The sequence below is a fragment of the Phalacrocorax carbo genome, chromosome 2 (assembly GCF_963921805.1).
Source record: "Phalacrocorax carbo chromosome 2, bPhaCar2.1, whole genome shotgun sequence".
Lineage (NCBI taxonomy): Eukaryota > Metazoa > Chordata > Aves > Suliformes > Phalacrocoracidae > Phalacrocorax > Phalacrocorax carbo.
The window spans coordinates 107,907,791-107,929,606 of NC_087514.1; the positions used below are offsets into that span (position 1 = coordinate 107,907,791).

Genomic DNA, 21,816 nt, shown 5'->3' on the forward strand with positions numbered 1-21,816 from the left:
TAATTAGACACCAATTTTTAACAAGGTGCTTTTGAGAATTAAGTCGTTCAAGGATACATAAACATTAAAAAAAAACCAACAACCACAAAACCCCACCTCACAAAAAAGCCAAACCCCCTGCATCCTAGCAAAGTTCTTTGTGGCTGAAATAAACACCATTCAGGATAAAAACATTTGAAAGGGAAAACTGCAAGTCATGCCAAACATCTCCACATAAGGCACACTTTCATTTTAAATCTGGATTGTTTGGCACATTTTCGTAGCTGTGCTGCATTAGTGGGCACTGCATTTGAGGGGGAAGGTTGTCAAAGAAACTCTTAGATATTCACTGTGCTTGTGCTGGTCTTACGCTAGTCCCAGCCACAGAAAAATTCAGAGCTGCCTGGAGCTCGTTTGAGTTTTCTCCAGCTGGGAGACAACAGGAACACTGCCAATATCATCTTGCCCCCTTCTTCCCTCCCATCCCTATCTCCCATGCAAAAGGATTCAAGGTTGGTAGAAAGAATAAGTTTGAAAAATCCATAGCCCTACAGAGAAAGCATGATTTCCACTTCCACTCCCACTTACTTTGTATTGCCAGGGCAATGGAAAAGAGAAGAGGAAACAAGGTACAAGCCTGGATTTACATCTTCTCAGCTATGTAATACAAATGCTTGATTGCACTCAAATGCACTGAGATACACAAATGAAAACCTCAGCAAACTATACAAAGGCCAAAGTAGTGGAGGCAACTCCAGTAAATTTAGGTCAAAGTTACAGAAATATCTGGAATCTTATTTTAATAAAAGATGGCTATAAGCAGCTACAAATAGCAAAAACACAGATTAAACGCAGGGATTTTCACCACCAAGTTCATGCTGGTTCTTTCCTGCCTTGGATATCACAGCACTTGAGCTGTCTTAAGACTTGAACTTCCTCATCAATGTTAAATAATGCTCAGCTGCACAAACAGATAACCTCATTACACAGCTTTAAAGAGATTATAATGTCAGTTTTTGTTTATTCATGAATATTACTAATTCCAAAATGCATTACTCCCATGCTCATTTTAGGACTGTAAATAAGTTTTATTTTTACAGGCCTTGACAGTTGTAATTGTCACTATTTTCTGCCCCTTTTCCCCTTCCTCCCCACCCCAGTTCCCCAGATATTTTTGTATCTGAACTTATTAAAACCAGCAATCCTGTAAAAGAAAATATGGTACCTTGCTTGGCTGTACTTACTTAATCCAAGTTTTACTTAAGTAAAACTTCCTCAAGTTATTAAAAAAAAATTAATGGTCCAATAAAACAAGATTTCTTAAAACCCTACATTAAAAGCTTATGTTTGCAAAAAAACCAAACCACACCAACAAACAGTAGCTTAACTACAAAACAATTGCTATGCACACAGGCTTCCAGATACCTAACAAACAGGTTTTCCAGAGGACCTGAGCACTTATGTCCATAAATAGAAAAGAATTAAAACAGCATGTGCCCTTGTGGCCAAGAAGGCCAATTGTATCTCAGGATGCATTAAAAGGAGTGTGGCCAGCAGGTTGACGGAGGTTATCTTCCCCCTCTGCCCTAGTGAGGCCACATTTGGAGTACTGTGTCCAGTTTTGGGCCTCCCAGTTTAAGAAGGACAGGGAACTGCTTGAGCAAGTCCAGTGGAGAGCTACCAAGATGATCAGGGGTTTGGAGCATCCCCCTTATGAGGAAAGGCTGAGAGACCTGGGTCTGTTCAGCCTGCAGAAGAGAAGACTGAGTGGGGATTTCATCAATGCCTATAAATATCTAAAGGGTGGGTGTCAGGATGATGGGACAAGACTATTTTCAGTAGTGCCCAATGACATGACAAGGGGTAATGGGCACAAGTTGGAACACAGGAAGTTCCACTTCAATATGAGAAAAAACCTCTTTACTGTGAGGGTGACGGAACAGTGGAAGAGGCTGGCCAGAGAGGTTGTGGAGTCTGCTTCTCTGGATCATTCAAAACCTGCCTGGATGTGGTCCTGTGCACCCTGCTCTAGATGCCCCTGCTCATGCTTGAGGAGGGGGGTTGGACAAGATGATCTCCATAGGTTCCTTCCAACATCTAGATTTCCGTGGTTCTGTGATTCTGTGAAAACCAACACTCATGTCACTATTTACACTATCTCAATCAAAATGTCCTCTGACAACATAACACCAATTTAGAACCAGTTCATCATCTTTGTCATCTCCATTAATCACTAAGCAACTCACAATGCCAACAGAATCCAACTTCTTTAACTGCCACAAAAATATCAGCAGAAACATGCTCCATGTTCATTTTTTCATGCTTTCTCTCCAATACTTTCAGTTGGGAATGACTGTGTCCTGGCAACTTACTGGAAATCATTTGCACTTCTTTTTCACATAATGGATGAGCTGTAAAATTAGTAACATGTGAGATGGGAACCCTGGAGGTTGCCCTGGTTGGCATGCACTGTCTTTCATTGGTATCTGTTTCAATAGCAGCACTGCAGAATATTCATTTAGACTATGTACTGAGGGGATGAAAATATGAGGGACGTGTCAAGGTCTGTGAAAAATGCCCATCTGCACACCCTCAGAGGAACTCAAGAGATGCAATGGAGAACCCCAAATAACACCCTGCCAGGCTGCTCCAAGGTCCATCGCAGGAGCCATCAATGCATCAAAGACCCATCTGCACAAGCTCAGAGAAGGACCCAAATCAAGGGCTCCCAAGAAATAAGCAATCCGTCTGGGGCTGTCCCAGCACAGCCTCCGCCCCAGTATCTGGGCATGGAGCCCATCACCATGAGCCACTGGGAGCAACTCTCCCCAACACCTTTCAGACTAAGTATTGAAAGGTGCCTAGGGTTGGGATGCATTATGAGATGCATGGGTAACATAGCTCAGGATTGCAAAGGACTTACAGGGTGTTTAGAGACAGAATGAAAGGCAGGTAAAGGGAGATGGTTAGGTGATTTGGAGAAGGAAGGGGGGAAAGGGGAGAGAGAAGAAAAAAAAAAAAAAAAAGAGGGGTAAGCGTAAATACTGGTCTGGTCAGAATGCTTGCCTGGTTGTGCCCTGCATCTGACCAGCACAGTCTGTCCTGCCTTCTTGATAAATTCCTTTCTAAGTGGTTCCTGGGTGAGGAGCTCTCAAACCTGTGTGCACTTGTGAGTAAGGGTGTAGGTGCCAGCAGGTGAGGCTAGACCACAGGTTGGAGGGCCCTTGTGTCCATGGTGCCAACTATTGGAGCAAGTGCAGGTACACGAAAGTGTGATGGCTAGTGAAGATCAAGCTAGACTAGCCAGCAAGCAGGTGAAGTAGCCTAGGAGTAAGCAGTGGTGAGTGAGTCTCTAAGGGTCAGCTCTGCATGTAAGAGCACCTGGGTGCTCTAGGGGTGAGAGTACAGGGAGGTCAGCTACACAGACCTGAAAAGTCCTGGCCAGCTCTGGGTGTGTGTACATGCAACTGTCCATACTGGTACCTGGGGTGGAACTGCTGCCTCAGGGATTCTATGTCCAGGTGACAGAAAGAGGGGAGTCTGGGATCAAAGGCCAGCTACTTGGCAGACTGTCTGAGTCCTGCTGCTGGAGGAATCCACCCTGCACATATCACAGAATGGTAGGGGTTGGAAGGGACCTCTGGAGATCATCTTGTCCAATCCCCCTGCTTGAGCAGGGACACCTAGAGCAGAGGGCACAGGACCACGTCCAGGTGGGTTTTGAATGTCTCCAGAGAAGGAGACTCCACAGCCTCTCTGGGCAGCCTGTTCCAGTGCTCTGTCACCCTTACAGTAAAGAGGTTTTTTCTCATATTGAAGTGGAAACAGTACGTACATATTCTCCTTCTAGTGGACCTCCATCCTTCTCAGCCAGTGTGGGAAGCAGTGTGAGGCCGTTGGTGCTGTCCATGTGTGAGTGCACTGAGTGTCTGCGATCTGTGCGGCTACTTGTGTATATATGTAGTGTATGTATGTGCTTCATGCATGCACAGGCCTGCTGGGAATACATCTTTCGCCTTGCTATTGGTAGCATGTGGGGTCATCAAGCTGCAGGAGCATCACCTCTTTTGGTTGTTCAATCCAGCACAGTATGTTTTCTTCTAACAGAAAGTCAGAATACAGCACTTCTCTTCTGTAGTCATTCCCTTTTTATTTATTGTTGCAATTAACTTCTTACAGAGCCCTGAATCTGTGGGTTGCACTCAGCTACACTGATATTCAACACAACTCCCTTCTGTGTGATTGGTAATGTACTACCTGACAAGTAGTTCTAGTGATCAAGACCTGGCTGAAGCTTCCAGCTTCTGTCTAGCAGAGCTTTCTAATCTGCAGAATATGTTTGATGATCATCATCCAAACTGCTGGAAGAAAACAAATACAAAGACTGGGTGAAGAGAAAAAACATCAGATTATTAGAGAAGGAAGGATAAAAGGAAGAAACAAACTGTTGAGGTTGATAGGTGACCACATAGAAATTAAGAAACATGAAAATAGGGAAAACAGAACCAGGTTTGAAAAGGAGAAGCATAGTTAAGAATTTCAGAAAGGCGTAACAAGTCCGCGTGGCTCAGTTAGCCTGAGCATGAATCTGAGAAACGCAGTGATATTTGTAGTGCTCTGTAGTAGCAGATATAAAACAAAAATAGTGCCAAACTGCACGTTATGTCTTCCTCTGTTTTAGAGCATCTAGTAGTTCCTTCTGAACCTAAAAGCATATTGAAAACATATCATATAAAAGAGAGCAACGACAGCCACAAGAAAACTCCATCTAAGGTTTTCTAAGCAAGTGATTAAGTGATTAGGGAATATGGCTGTGATAAATGAGTTAATGTAAAAGCTACATAGGGATACGTGTGCTTAAAAATTTGCAAGGTGAGATTGAAAGAAAGACTATATGGTTCCAGTAAAATAATAGTGCTAGATGTATAGCTAAGTACATGTAAGAAGTACAGCTAAGACTTCTACCATGCAAATGAAGAACTACAAACTGCATCAACACTCAATTCTAATTTAGAGCTACATATAAACAGCCCAACTGTACAAACAGCTAGAACCTGAAGCCCGATTTCAGCCTTTACAGTCTCTCACACACCTCATCTCATAAAGAAACTTCCAGCTGATTTTTTAATTTCAACATAATTACTGCCAGTTGACTATTCAAATTCTGTTTAGCGTCCTAGGGCTTGTTTTCTCCACTTAACCTTCACCAAATGGTACTAATGCTATTGATCATTTTGGAACTGCAGCCCTTTCTGTCCTGAACACAGATTCCATGCATTTACTTACAATAAAAATGCAAGTTGCTTCCAATTTATTACAGATTCTGCATTTCATAAACACCTGGTGCAGAGCAGTTCTCAGCTCAACAGACAATAAATTAGTAGCAGCAGAAGTAGCTAGAGCTTATGGCACTGAAACTAAGACCAAGCTAATTTTTAAAAAAATAAATACTGGAGTACAAACCCAAAAAACCTATGACATCCCCGAACTCAAAAAAGTATTGAGTACAAATCTTTTATTTTTCCAGTTTTGCAGGAACAGCTCAAAAATGCAGCAATTTAGGGCTTATATATTTCACATTAAAAATTACATGAAGATCTGAGACTAAACAAAACAACCTCACCCTCATTTTAAAATTACATTGTAATAAAAAAATAATTCAATAAGAGTCTGCAACCTTAGAAGACAAATGTATTATGTTAAATCCTTTGAAAACATGTAATAAATAATAGAAGATGAATCCACAAAAACTATTATAAATTATGATGGCATTTCCTTTGAAAAGCATTATTGGAAAAGAGATTAGCCTCCTTAGGCAGCTAGCATATTGATTATATGATCCTTTTAATAAGCTTCGGTAAACAAAAGTAGTTTCTTTATAAAAAAGCTTTGAGAATCTCTGTTCTCAACAGCAATGAAACAAACATCCCAGAACTGAGGTTTTGCAGAGGATGTATCAAATTTGAACTTTTGATTAGTTCAGACACAGAGTGTGAAAAAGACAGAGAAAAAATAAATTGATACTGACATCACTAGCTGAGAACAATCAGTTGTTAAAAGTGCTTTCTCAGAGATTGCTAAAAGCAGAAGAGACAAAAGCCTCTTTCTAGAGACTTCGGAAATTCTAGTTCACCTTTTTCCCATTACTCCTAAATCAGCATTGCTCAGACACGCATCCATGCTACCAAGCCTGAATGCAGCTTTATTCACCTCCTGGAATTCTACTTTACTTAACTCAGGTCACAAATACAGAGTACAGATTCTTAGGGAACAATTCAAAACCCACAGCCTTCATCAGGAACAGCCAAACATCAGCTTACAAGAGGATGAGGCAGAAAGGTGAGGGACTATGTTCCCTTTTCTTACAGCATCTAGTAGAACACTTACTCTGTAGTAACAGTACTAAAAGAACTGATCACCTTTTTCTCATAGCTCCCTCCTGCCCCAGTATTCAGTTCATATTTTCCCCAGCTCCAGCCTCCTCAAACCCAGCAGCTCTGCCACAACCACTCTTAGAACTTAATATTTCTCCAAACTTACTTTCCTCTGAGTAACTTCACAATTCACCTCCCCACAGAGCTCCTCATCTGCATTAACACATCCCACAGCAGCTGTCCTCCATCAGCCCAAATGAGGCAAATCACCCCAAACACATGAGGATGGGGGGAACCTGAACAACGCAAATTTTGCCCTACCGAAAGCTCATTTTTCATGTTTTCAAAACTCAGCAGCTTGGTCTTCCACTATTTACTGTGAGTCTCTGGATTATTTCTTATTCCTCCTTTCATATAATTCAAACAATCTGTCTTCTGTGAATGAGGTTAATGGGCATTGCAAAGACTCTCTGCATGCCTTAAAACGCCACCTTTTCACTACAGAGACTCAGTCCAGTATGTTCATACGTTGCCCAGTTTACTTACGAAAATTCTTATTTTGTTACTGGGAATTTAGTGCAAGATTTAGCAGTCTTGTGTAAGCTATTCAGTCTTACGGGCTGCTGAACCTGCACTCAATCTCACTAAAATCAGATGCTTGTATGCACCCCTTCTGTGGCATCTATCACAATGCTGCTTTCTGCAGAACGCCCAGCTCTGGAATCCAAGATTTGTTCATGCAAGATGCCACTGACTAAAACATCACATTTCACTGGCAAACATTCAGAAATGTCAAGGTGATAGCTTGTTGCAGCCCTGCACACAAATCCCTGCAAGACAACTGAAGGGGAAACAGTTTTGTGCCAAGCCTTCTCAAAATATAGGACGTTTCTGACCAGGCAGTATCTTCCACTTGAAGTGTATTCTTGCCGTCTTTTGAAGAGAATATTCTTTCCCATGAATGTCTTACATAATAGAGCTCCTGAGCACAAAAGTATTTATGGTTCTTCCATAGCTTTGCAATGGAGAAAATAATGTCAGAAATATGCTTATATGCTTAAGCTCAGAAAGATTATGTAGAAAGGATTTGGTAAACCCTCGCACACAAAAGGAAATGCAATATTTAAATGCTAAAAAAAGAATTTGTTTTGGACTTAATGGTTGAACAGGCTGGGAACACAGTAATGAACCCACTCAGATATGATGTGCTCACCAATTTAGCTCAAATTATTGAAGTTGTAAGTATAGTGAATTTATTACCTATTAGAAAAAAAACAGTATCTTGTGTCTTCCCCTCTCCCACCCAATCTTTTAACAACTGAGAACTAAATTTCAAAAATTAAGTCTCCTATCATTATTAGTACTGGGTACATAACCCTGTCATACTGGGCATCTTCCCCTTTAGTTATGTTAAATCACTACCATTATTTAATCACAGTACAAGTCCCCATAATTTGCCTGATATCCTGGTATGACAGAAATTATAAATCTTTCCTAAATATTTTACTACATATTTTACACAAGAAATTAAAAGTTGAACCATCAGAAATTTGTTTAAAAAGGTAATACCATTCACTGGAAAAAAGAAACTTACAGTGAGAGATTTTTAAAAACTTCTGAAAAGCTCTTTGAGCATGCAAAGGCTGAAAGCAATCAATAGTAAGAACACTAACAGTTATGAACAGAGATGCACATGTCAGAGACATAGACATATCTAGTTAGAAAGCATCTGTGACCCTCTATGTCACTCTCTGACAAAGGCTTTTTCCTACAGTTTGCACATGAAATGTAAATTTATAAGGTTCACTCATTATCTTACCAACACCCAAGTAACAAGAACAGACAACTAAAGACAGAAAAGGGAAGCAACAGGTTTTAATTTACTGATTCAAAATAGATTTTAATTCGTGTTTCTAAAAAAGATCTGCTTTTCCTTACAGAGCTAAGAACACTCAGTGCTGACAGGACTAAATGTTATTAGCCTGGCTGTGATAAAACTGCCACAGAAGTTAATGAAAGCTCTCAACAAATAATGAAAGAAGAGCTGAATGCTAGGTCTTGTGGTTGGTTGCAGTGTCTTTCATTTCTTATCCAAGTCACTGGCTCAAATACAGTCTTGCCTGGTAGAGGACAAAAGCCACTCCTCACCATGTGTCATGGTTCAGCCCCAGTTCAGCAACTAAGCATCACACAGCCACTCGCTCACTCCCCTGACCCCAGTGGGATGGGGGAGAGAATCAGAACAAAAGTAAGAAAACTCATAGGTTGAGATAAGAACAGTTTGGTAACTAAAATAGAACAGTAATGGTAATAATAATAACAATCATAATATAATGAAAAGGGAAATAATGAGAGAGAGAGGTGAAACCCAGGGCAGGGTGGGGAATAAACAACTAACCAACCAACAAGTGATGCAACTGCCCACCACCTGCCGACCAGCACTGCCAGTCCCCTAGCCATGATCGCTGCTTACCCCAGCCAAGTCCCCCCAGTTAATATACTGGGCATGATGTCATATGATACGGAGTACCCCTTTGGCCAGTTTGGGTCAGCTGTCTTGGCTGTGGCCTCTCCCCTCCTGGCTTCTTGTCCCTCTGGCAGAGCATGAGAAGCAGGAAGAGTCCTTGACTAGTGTAAGCACTACTCAGCAACACTTAGCAGCTACTTAAGAACAACTAAAACATCAGTGTGCCCTCAACACTATTCTCATACCAAATCCAAAACATACTATACCAGCTTCAGTGAAGAAAATTAACTTTATCCCAGCCAAACCCATGGACTGTTTAGTGAGCTGTGCAAGATGTGTTACAGGTTTCAGTCTATACTCTAAATGGGAGGCATGCTTACTCTTACACACAAAGGCCACTGTTAGTATGGTTGGCTTTAAATAAACTGCTGGGATGACAATGGCAGTGGAGAAGTCAGAAATTGCAGTGACATGGAAGCTCATCTGAGACAGAACTGAGGTGTTGCTCACATTGCCAGCGGCAACATGATCCTCCTAGGACTTAGTGACAAGATCTTGTATTCTGTGACCATATCTAGAGATCCACTCTGTGGTCTCATATAGCAGCTAGACCAACAGATCTAATTTGCTCTGAAAAAGTTGTGCACACAGGATATCCAAGGATGAGAGATGCCTAAGAGTGAAGTGTGTTTTCTGCAACGGAAATGAGCGAGTAGCAGGAGTGTCTCAGGACAATATTCGTCACTTATTAAGCATTAAAAGTGGCAAGTTGATGTAGATGTGCATGCAAACCCAATGTGGATATGTCCTGGGCTGACAGTGGGAGTAACACCATTTAATCTCCAAACCCTTGTAAGAGGATGACACTTGTCTGGCACAGCGTAACTCATTGCAGCATCCAGGAACACTGTGCAGAGGAAGCAGTACTTCAGAGTTAGCAACTCTGTGCATTTTTAAGTGGTATCTGTAATACATTGCTCCCACCACTTCTCTGAAATCTAAGCAGAATGCTAAGTTAAAATTAAAAAAAAAAAAAAAAAGGCAAGCAGAAAAAAAAAAAAAAGAGACACCTCTTTGCACATGTGTACATGTACTACGTCTTTTTTAGGAAGCAGCAGGAGCTGCTCTGCAAGGGGACAGAGTCGGGTGCTGTGAACGACCCCTGCACAGGCCATGCCCTCAATGTCAGGGCACCATCTCACCACTCTTCTGTTCCCAGGCTGAGTTAGGGCAGGGACCATCAGGCAAGGGGAGGTAACAGGCCAGGTGCAGGGACCATTCAGGAAGTCCAACCAGGACAGCAGGAGACAGGGCTGGGCATGAGCCTGCCCACAGGAGAGCTGAGGGCAGGACAGTGTGACCTGGTGCGAGCTACAGTGCAATCCATGGACATGTGGAGTGGGGAATGGACCTGGTTGTGCTATTGGGCAATTAAGGCCAAATAGTGCTCTCGGGGTGTCACCAAAAACTGGGAATAAAACTCCTTAACACTGGTTGTATTAAAGAGCAGGCATTACTTTATTCAGTGCCAGGTGCTGTGCAGTGGGGGATCTTTCCACCTAGTATGCACACCTACTGGAGTTCATTTTTGATATTTATACACGGAAGTTAACACACCACACCTATCAAATACATAATCATTGACCTAACTGAGCATCCTTTTCTTCCATTGGTCTGTATATTCTTTGCTTAAATTTAAAGCTACAGTATGATTTTAATTCACTGTGCATGCTCAGGAGGAGTGTGTGTGGGGAGTCCTTTCATCCCTCAGTTGAGTCCATGGTCACAATCTCCCCCTGCCCAAATTACCTTTCCCCTAGTTTCTTGTCTAGGGACCTTCTGGGCCAAGATGTTCCCTTTTATCACTGGTGTTTTCACACCCAGCCTTCCCTTATCTTCACACCCATCTTTGTGGCAGTGTCTTCACTGTTAGTCTTTTAGGAGGTTCTCTTAGTGAGGCATGCATTGCTAATACCCTCTTATCTGGTCTAAGCATTATTTACTACCTTGTTAAAATTCTCATGTGTTAGTTTCTATGCTAACTGTGATGCTTTCTTAACTAACTCCTGTGCTATTCCATATCATCCAAGAAGAATATATATATACACACACATTTGAGGTAACAAGGGTGCTCAGTCTCTGCTGTACAAACACTTACTGTTTGCCTGACTCATCCAGCCAAGCCTTTGAGCACTACATCTTTAAATCCCAGACACCAAAGGACACATTTACCAGTGACTCACCTACAGGTTTATTAACAATCCAAACAGAAAGTGGCTGGTAGGAGATATGCTGAGGGAACAGCCAAATCAAAGACTACCTCAGCAGTCCAACTGATGCACAGAGTAACTTCAAATGGAACAAGAAGTGTTTGGATGTCATATTAGACATGTGACAGAGACTTGGCTATGATTTTTTTTTCTGTTACCATTTATGGGGAGATATTCTTAAATGGGGGATTTCTCAAAACCTAAATAGAAAATATTTATAATACCATTTGCAAGGACATTCTCTGTAAGCTTACACACATCTTAGAAGTATTTGTGCTTGACATAACGTATATTCCTCACTACTGGGAATTACATCTGTAAAGTGAGGGCCAAAACATCAAATGGCACGCTATGATTTTTTTCATCATTTTATCTGAAAAAAAAATAATTATAAAATGTGTTTGGTTTCTTTATCTCACAGGAAAAGATTAAATGAAGGGTCTAATATAGAAGACATGCATGGTAATATGCACCCAAACTTTAGTAGGTTCCTTGGGAGCAAAGGACGTGAAATAAAACTTATCACAGGAGGTTTCTTTTAGAGTCTGAATAAAAACTAACATGAGGACAGCCCAATAGAACAAACACTTTCCTTTTACTCATTCCTTCTTGACCAACCCAGGAAACATTCTCTAGGCCTCTTGGATGAAAAGAGATCATTCAGCTTTTTATTACCCAGCAAGCTAGGATGTCCCTCCTACTTTTCCTGAGAAACTTCAACTCTTCTGTTCAAATTTCACTTCAGTACACCTTTATTTGGGAAGTTGCACCTTATTTCTTTTCCCTTTATTCCTTTTTTTTTTTTTTAATTAAATTTACTCTTCCAATTTTAAGGACAGTTACTAAGGAACAGGATAGGAATATTATCTTAAAGACATAATAGGAAAGAGAGTTCTCTCCAATTTTATCCTGTGGGATGTTTTTGTTTCATTCTTCTTTCTTAAGGCAGAGCTATATCAACATAGAGTTAGGTTTTACGTATAGATCCTGGAAACTCTATTCTGGTTTTGATGATGAACGTTGCATACTACATGTGAAACACGAAGGCAGTTTCTATCAACATCCAATAAGGAATGACATAAACACAAGTCTCTTTCTGAGCACAGATGGGGCAACGTGAGTCTACAACTGGTAGTATTTACCATCAAATTATTAGGCTTTCTCCACAATGACCAGAGAGATAATAATCAAAAAGTGTGATATACTGAGGAAGAATAATTTTATATGCTTATGTTTCCTTAACCAGAGGTTTCCCTAGGTATAGCAAGGTCAATTCTGCTGTCCTGGGAGTTAGTAGCAGGGGGGGTTGGGGGGGTGGGAATTAACCTCTCTTACAGAAAGGGAAGGGAAGGGAAGGAAAAAGGAAAGAGAAGGGAAGGGAAGTTGGAAGGGAACTGCAACGACCATCTAGTCCAACTGCTTGACCACTTAAGGGCTGACCAAATGTTAAAGCACATTATTGAGGGCGTTGTCCAAATGCCTCTTAAACACTGACAGGCTTGGGCCATTCACCATCTCTCTCAGGAAGCCTCTTCCAGGGTTTAACCACCCTCTCAGTAAAAAAATGTTTCCACATCTCAAGTCCAAGCCTCAACTGACAGACACAGCTTTGAGACATTCCCACGCATCCTGGCAGTGGATACCTGGGAGAAGAGATCAGGACCTCCCTCTCCACCTCCCCTCCTCAGGAAGCTGTAGACAGCAGTAGGATCACCCCTCAGACTCCTTCTCTCCAAACCAGACAAACCCACTGTCCTCCCTGAGACACTCCTCATTGGATATGCCCTCTAGCCCCTTCTAAACTTTGTTGCCCTTCTCTGGATGCATTCAAGTACCTTAACATGGTTTTAAATGCTGGGGCTGAATTTATGGGACTGCATTCCCACATTGTGATTTCCTGAAGTATGGAAATGAAATTAGTACAGCTACAGTTAATTATTGCAGGAAGCGCTATTTATACATTCATTTCATTTGTGGGGTTCAATGCAAAGAGGAAAGCATGGTCTTAAAATGCATGGGCTATGAGTTCGCTTTCAAGTGTAACTTGAAACATAGGTTTTAGCTGGGTTTCATAGTTTATTTTGTTAATTAAAAAAAAAACAACACCAAACCCCACAAACTTCCTTTGTATCTGAATAACATCATCAATAATTTCATCACACCAATCTTCTCAAGTGGGTGTATAAAAAGCAAAATCTTCAGTCCTTCTTTGTACCTATCTTCAAGGCATGTAGGGAATCTTAAAGAGAGGCAGTTGCCTTTTAATGTCGGATGGCCGCCTGGCCAGCCAACTCCTTACCTACATCACCATTATCAGCAACAACATTCCTTTTCGCTAAATGCCTGCAGAATTCATTTAAAAAATCATCAGCAACCTTTCTTCACACTCCTGGAGAGCAAAGCTTATCCCCACAGACAGCAGTGCCATGAACTGCTTCGCATTGACGCACCAGTTTCATCTCTTGTAGCGTTTTCAGCGTCTGGGCTGCTTTGGCACTTTCTCCAATGAAACCTCCAAAATGGAAGTTCAGTTAATGCCAGCTGTGGTTATTTTTTTCCCTAGGAGTCAAACACCCATTTTGAAAGCGACTAGATGGGCACTACCAGATTCATGATTGGAGCCCACCCACACCGTCTGTCCATAGCTCAGCCAGCTGGTGGAGGTCTGGATCTTTTGGTCGTGACTTGCATGGAGCTGGACTTAGGAATGGGTGAAAGCCTCATTAACACGTCTCTCAGGCTCTGCCCTTCGTGCTTTGATGCCGTCCTGTGTATGAAACAATGAAGTTCATGGTCAGGTCCTTTGAATTTAGATCGCAGAAAACCATTGTTCAAGAAATGCAGGCCTCCTGCCTTCTCCAAAAGATACAGTCGTTGCCCACATCATATTCTGGATTTCATGGCACCCATGGACAAGAAAAAGCTGTATCTCATGCCATGTTTCTGTGGCCCCCGTACTCCATATCAGCTGAAACTCTGACAGAAGAAAGTGCCTCTGCATCAATAAACCATGTGTGTTAAGAACTGCAGGTAACACATCGTCAGGTGGAGCACCATGAGTTTCCACTCCAGTTTGGAAGCATCGGAGCAGGCCAAAGTTCCTGGAGGCATGAGCAGATGACAGGGTGACTACGAGCCACAACTGGGGTACAGGCAGATGCATTCTTGTGTGTCAGGCAAGATATTTCCATAGAAAAGGCAAGCATTGTGCAAAGCCCTGGTGAGAACTCACCTGTACCACCAGGCACATTTCTCATTCCTCAGGTTCAAGAAAGACAAATTCCTTCTAGGATGAAGGTAAACAAAGATTAAGTGGTTGATTAGGGGTATGTAGGGCCAATAGAAGAAGACGACTAGCAGGAGCAAGAGAAAGGTGGAGAGGGCTGCCATCACTTTCAAGAAAGATTCCAAGGGTGAAGGCCAAAGGAGGAATGGAGCTATTGAAGTGAAAGGAAAAATATGGTCAAGAAGACAAAACAATTTGGGACTTCTTCCCAAGAAGGCGACATTCCTCATAGGACATGCCTTCCAGCCCCTTCCCCAGCTTTGTTGCCCTTCTCTGGATGCATTCAAGTACCCTGGCATGGTTTTAAATGCTGGGGCCCGAACTGCACACAAAGCTCAAGGTGAGGTGACACCAACGCTAAATACAGTAGGTTAATCACCTCTTTTGCCTGGCTGGTTGTGTTGTGTTTAATGCACCCAGGATACAGTTTTCCCTCCTGGCTGCCAGGGTAGCCTGTTCAGCCACTTCTTCACCCAGCAGACCATCTCCCTGCTTATGTCACATCTGGACAACTTCTCCAGAAGGATGCTGTGAAGTACAGTATCAAAAGCCTTACTAAAATCCAGAAAAACTATATCCAGTGCCTTCCCATTACTGTCTAGGCAGATGACCTTATTGTACAAGGATATTAGTTAGACAGGAGTTTCCCTTTGTTAGCCCATGTTGACTGTGCTTGATGGTAGCACCGTCCCTTAAATGCCTTGCAATAGCACCCAGCATGATACACACTACCTTAATCTTGTCAGAGGATAGAAACTTTGGAGGGGTTTTTCCTGTGTTTTGTCAGTAATAACACTCCACATTCAGGTTATCTAGTGAAGATGATTATTCTGCTGCTGCCTGGAGACACTCTGGCTGCCTGTACATTCTCCTGAGAATAATTAGCACATATATGTGTCCATAGTTATACAACTGATTCATGAGAACCTGAACAACCTTACTGTTAGAGGGTGGTCTGGCTTATTTCACTTAGATTAGTTTGAACAACTAAGATGGTCTGCAACATGGCTTATTTTTAATAGCAGCAGACACATTTTTTGTAAAAGTGTTTTTTTCCTATTCTTTACTCACTTTCCCCTTCTGTCTAGGCAACTGTAAAAAAGGAAAAAGCTTCCATACAGATAGTCTGTGACTTGTTAAGATTCTCTTTTTACTGATCAAATAATGCATTAATATGCTTGTGAAACGGCAAGGCCTTTGGCTTTTCTAACAAATGTGTTTGAGATCTCAAAGAACAACCATGTTGTTCTCAGAACTCCTGCAGTCTCCAGTGAAGTAGAAAACTATACTTTGCTTGTTTGGGATGACTATACATCTGTACAGTTTCTTTTCCTTTTTTCCTTAAGTACAGTTCAGAGCATATTTTTGCCAAATTATGTATTTGCTTTCTCTCTATGGAACTATTTCCGAAATTGCTGACAGGAAAATATCATTGCCATGCCATCCTTTATCTAGACCCTAAATGTAGGAAGTCTAGTGTTTCAGGTGTCTCCTTATCTATGGAAATGCAGGAAAATCAGTTAGTACAAGCTAAGCGATGGAGGTCTTGCTGAAGATCACAGCCTATGCAGATTAAATCTGGCTTTCTGGTTACTGATTTGGCAATGATCAGGAATCCAAATTATCACTGCTTCTACAATGTGTGTAACACAAATGTTCCTTACTCAAAGTTTTCTCCTAGATACTATTGAACTCTTAAAGCAATATTTAATATTGCTTTGTTATTAAAGCAATATTTTATTTCAGAGAGAAGGTCAATATTCCTGGGGAAAAATATCAATGACCATTGGACTTCCAGTGACACTTAATGTGTTTATCATTTGAAGAGAAGATTAGTGCTTTATTCCTTATTAATTTCGAATCACACTCCAAAATATAGGGTAACATTCATTCACAACAAGCTTTCAGAAGACAAAGCCAGAGAATTCACAGGTCAAGGTCTGTTATATTGAAACTAATAACCACTACATTGTTTCAAATACTCATTTTGAAAAAACTTACAGCACACTGCCAATCTAAAAACTGTGAAAATTTTGTATATTCTTTCTCAACAGAGTTGCATTCTTTGTATATCCTGATGCAATTAATGCCTCTTCTAGTGACAATAGTATGTAGGGTTTTATTTCTCCTATTGCTTTTACAGAACTAACAGGCAACAGATTGTGAGCTGGATGTTAGCCCCTCCTATGGAATAACTGAAGATTTATAAGCAAACCCTTCCTTGACTGATATTCTTGAAGGAATGGGGGCTGTACTACTGTAAAAGTAAGGATAGTGATTGTTTGAGGGAGAAATTAAAGAAGAATATAACTTGTCTCTCATATAAGTAAAAATGGATATTATTAAGATTAATCTTTTAGGTGCAAACTGGACTTTTTTGCTAATGGCAATCATTAGGGGAAGGCAAATATGATCAAACTAGGTTTTTTCCTAAATCTAACAAAGTTTATGCATGAGGTGGTAGGTAGATACATCATAGGCATGGTAAACTCTGTCAGTAAATCCTTTATTGTTTCTCTCACATGCAGAATTTAAGGAAAGCATGCCTTGAGCAATACACTAAAAATCTGAGACAAAGAAGCTTGAATGATCATTATTTATCGTGATACACGATTCGTAATTCTGTACCACTCTGTTCTAAAGAAGCTGTAACCAGCACGAAACACATTAGAGCCTAAAACTAGATGTATAACTTGCACGAAGTACAGCACAGCAGTGTTACCTGAAGACCACGATGGAGACGAGAAGTAATAAGGAAAATGAGCACCTGTCCTCAAATGCTTCAGGAACCATTTACCAACAGACTCTTGAAAAATATCACTCTAAGAACTCTGCACAACAGGTCAGCCTTTGGTAGGCTGTAAAGGTTAAGTAGTCAGGGATTAAAATATAGCTGATACAATAAAGATAGTAAGGATGATACTGTTAATTATAACCCTAATAATTAATTTTAAAATAATTTTCTGTTTCATCACTGTAAATCATTATTTTGAAGTAAATACATTACTTTACCTTTTAGTCATGTCTAATGACAAAATCGATGCTCTAGTCTGGTATTTGCCAGGCTGCAGCATTCCTTTGGGCACTGAGTATCTGCTCGCCAAAAGAAATCTGGCAGATTTCTAAGGTATTTACCATGCAACAAGAGATACAACTTTCCAGTATTTTTGGTTCATTCACCATTGAGCTCCAGGGACCCAGTTGTAGCTGGATGAAACAAATCATTGTGGAGTACAGACATCTTATTGTGCAAATGGTAGCTTAAGCCTCTGACAAAAAACAAGATAGTGGACACAGAGCTTGGTGTGTCTTTGAAAGATGAAGAGCCTTCCTGTAACGATGCCCTATTCTGAAAAGCAAATTATTTTATGATCTTAAAATGGCAACTGTGCATAACTGATTTACACAATTAGAGAGATAAGAATTAAAGTTGTTATTTCGGATTTATTTTAAAATTTTCCTTCTGTAATTTCTACTATGTCTCAGCCCCAGAATACATACTTCTCCATCTCTCTAGACTCACTGTTCCCTTCACTATCATACTATAAATATATTATGACCAGACTTGTGTGAAACAAAGCCATTTTGATTCACAAGGATTCCATGCAAACATTTTTCTCTGTTTCACTTCAAGGAGTTCATCCCTTGAGTTTGTCTTTGAATTTCAACTTCAGAGGAACCTAAAACCACGGTCTGAAATTCAGTTGAGGCTGCAAAGCCCTGACTTGTTTTGGGTCAAAAGCTCAGGAAAGTGTTGAATTTCCTGATGAAAGCAAAATCAATTCACTGAAAAACACCCTTCAATAACAAAGAATTATCTTGTTCCTTTAAATTCAGCAAAACTCAAACTCATTAAAATCATCACCTATAGAGTTACAATCCCTGCTAACGTAGTCTTGATTCCAACCTCTTTGAGAAATGCTGTTACACCCACTGCACAAACACACATTGAGAAAAGAAATATATATTTTAATGTAGAGTATAATACCATTTGTTTTGTAAAATAGTTTTATATTTAGGTGAAATGGTACCGAACAAGTACCATCTGCACATAAACGCTTTCCTGCTCCATAAAATCATGACATCTGCTAAATTTTACAGCCTTTCATACAACCCACAATGCTGTTTAAAATTGCTTTCAGCTAATTTTATACCACACACCAGTTATCATTCCAACCTCCCTCCTCCCCCAGCATCTCTTTTGTACTGCTATTGCCACAAACATCAGAACTCAAAAGCAAAAGGCAGCACACCCACACACACTGCACAAGTAGGACAGATAGGGTCAGTATCATCATAGCAGAGCTGAGGCCCCAGACCTCAGGACAGTATAACTGCAACCTTTGACAAGCTTCAACAAATCCCCTATATCTAATCTATATCTAATCTATATATCTATCTATATATATCTATATATATCTAAGACTGCGAACATGGTTGCAACATGCTTTTGTAAACACTGAAAGCTATTGCCTGCTTAATAATGGCAGTTAAAGTTGTCTCAGTCTATAGCTTGGTGCTAAAATTTTTAGGTTTTGCTCATTTTTGTGCCATTAAATTCCATACTCTAGAAAGGCATAAGACTTCACATACTCTGACAGGATATTTATCAAATGAATAACTTTCTGCTCACCCTTGTTTTGTAAGAAAGAAGACTTCTAGAAGTACAGCAATATACATGGTAAAAACTAAAATTATGTCTGAAAACACAAAAATGAAACAAAACAAAAGCGTAGCCATCTAAGTTAGAAACTTTGCCTAAATTAAAAAAGTAAAGGTTCTTAAACAACCTGTCTCCAAATGACCTGGACAGCCATAATCCCATTCACTTTATCCATTCCTTAGCTAAAGATGGGGCAATATACTCCAAATCCCCCTTTGCAGTCCAGCAGTACCTTTTACTTGCCTTATTGCACTGTTTTATCCATAAAAGGCAAGTGAAAATCCCATTTAAAATGTTGACAGCTCACTGGATTATTATTTCTTTGCTTTGTAATAAATGTAATTTCAGAAAAGTGATGCCATACGTTTGTCCTTGCTACTTCTCTTTGGGACTCAAGAAGAAAGCTAAACTATGTTAGGTTTTGTCTTAAAAGCTCATCTGTACCCCCACAAAGGAGCGGAGACAGAAAACAGTAGGAGGGGGAGCCCAAATAATACCCTGCCAGGCCATCCAGTATCCAAGCACCAGCAACCACAGAGTGTAGGAGTCAGGGCCAGCCACTGGGCTGACTGAGTGCTTGAGCTGAGCCACTGGAGGGACCCACTGTGTGTGGATAGAGATGTTCACTATTCTCACTAGTGGATGTGCATCCTGCTCAGCCAGAGAGGGGAGCAGGATGAGGCCATTGCTGCCCTGTTTATGCGCATGCCCTGTTTATGATCTGTATGGCCAGCCAGGTATACATGTGTATGTGGTGTATATGGGATGTGTGGTCGTATGCCTACCAGGAATGCACTGACCGCCTCCCTACTGGTTGGACCTGGGGGAATGCAGCTGCAGCAGTCCCACCTCTGGAGGGCTGTTGAATCCAGCATTTTCCTCTAACAGATTATACTTATTTTCAGAGGCTCACTTGATAAAATATACGTACTTAACTGAGCTTCCACCCCTGCATTTCTGCAATTAAACATCTAAACAGCCTATCACATGTATAGGAATCATATTTTCCAAATGGCTGTAATAGATCAGTCAAAGCTCTAAAAATACAATACTTTCAGAGAAATTATTAAAATTTTTCCTTTGTTTCACTGAAATGCTATATCACTGCAAAGTCCATGTTTTATTTCCCAAGAGTAGATGCAACCACACGTTTGCTATTCACATTCACTCTTGGTGGAAAAAGGGCTGCCCATGAAATTTCTCCTCCAAGCACTTGTACTTTAGGCATCTCTCTTTAATAAACACCCATTTGCCATTTAACTCTTTCACTTTTACATTCAGTAGCCAGACAATGGAGAACTTTGTCATTCAATGCACAAAGTTATTATATAAAATATCATCCCTCTGATGTTAATACAATGTTTAAAATAAAATAGTTTTTTGTTGAAATTCAGACAACTGTGAATTGTCAAAATTTTCTCATTGGTTTGGGTATTTTTGGTTAAAAATGAGAGAGTTCTGCAATTATCTCTGTAAAATTTTGCACAGTTGTAGTTAAAGAGTAAAGTAATATAAATTTATATCTATATAAATCCTGGCTTCAACGTTAACATTTCAGTTAACATTCAGTTAACTGTTCAGAAGCTCTTTTACTCTCTCCACAATATTAAGAGGTAGTTTGCTAAACGAAAATGGGAGAAAAGTAAGTACAGGGTATGTTTTCTGCATATTCTAGATTTTTAGGATACACTTTGCAAATGAAAATCTCACTTGTAGTGTACAATAGAAGTAACAGAAGACACATACTGCTGACTCTGCATACACTGTTCAGAACCTATAGAAAGAGCAACTGTACCTTTTTCTCTTCTTTCTGTTCTTTAATAGCGCAGGGCATGTGGAGCTCATAGGAAATATTCTTATCTGAGAAACTCATAACACCAGATAAAATAATTTGATTTTAGAATGGCCAATAATCAGTATATAATCGTGCTTTGGGATTAGCAACCTGAATGAGTGTCTCTCTAGCACTGGTCAGCAGCTCTCCTCAACAGCTTAGGGCAAATTCACTGCATCCATCTGAAACGCTAGTGTGCAATTGCTAAGAATGTGTTTGCTCAGTACACCCAACTAACACAGCTACTGTCAGCTGGGTACACAAGGGACAGAAGCTTTTGTCCCTTGCATGTTGCAGCACAGTGCTATATAAATACATCCCTATGCAGGTAAGGTGAAGTATGATTAAGCCAACACACCCCTTCAAAAAAGGTTTTAGGATCTTTAACAACCAGAGAGGGAGACTTTGACTTTTTATCTCAACTAAAAGTCATCAGTGTTTTCCCTACGCCAATGCAATTTTGAAACTGCAGGATGGCTTACAGTTATGACAAGTGGCGCCACTGTATCCAGTTCCATCACAAGTGCACTTGAAGCTGTCCCACGTCTGGGTGCATTTGCCACCATGTTCACAGTGATTGGGCACACACCTGTCAGGACAAGATGCAAAGACAGAAAGAAAAACCTAAATGAGTATCAAGATTTACACACAGCTAAATTGTGAGCTGCCCAAGCAGTGTATCACGTCCTTGCCTGGTAATTAATCCTTGTTATTTTTGGCAGATTAACAGAATTTATATCTGAGCACACAACTGCACAAAAGATGATTCATCGAGGTTCTGCTGTAGCCCTTTTACAAAAAGCAAAAAAGCACAATAAAGGTGGAATACATCCACCTATTATAAATTAGGCTTCTAAGCTACATATGACTGGTACATAGCTGCCAAAACAAAAGGAACATCACAAGTCACACCCCCTCCTGCTGTGCAGGTGGTGTCATGCCT

General features: G+C 40.6%; 1 protein-coding gene across 1 annotated transcript in view; it reads right to left on the reverse strand.

Moving 5' to 3' along the window:
- Window positions 1-21,816, reverse strand: part of CNTNAP2 (contactin associated protein 2) — a 1,195,621-nt gene that overhangs the window by 372,344 nt on the left and 801,461 nt on the right. Inside the window, exon 11 of the mRNA XM_064443813.1 lies at window positions 21,356-21,462. Within this exon, the coding sequence (XP_064299883.1) occupies window positions 21,356-21,462 (107 nt within the window). The remainder of the gene's footprint in view (window positions 1-21,355; window positions 21,463-21,816) is intronic.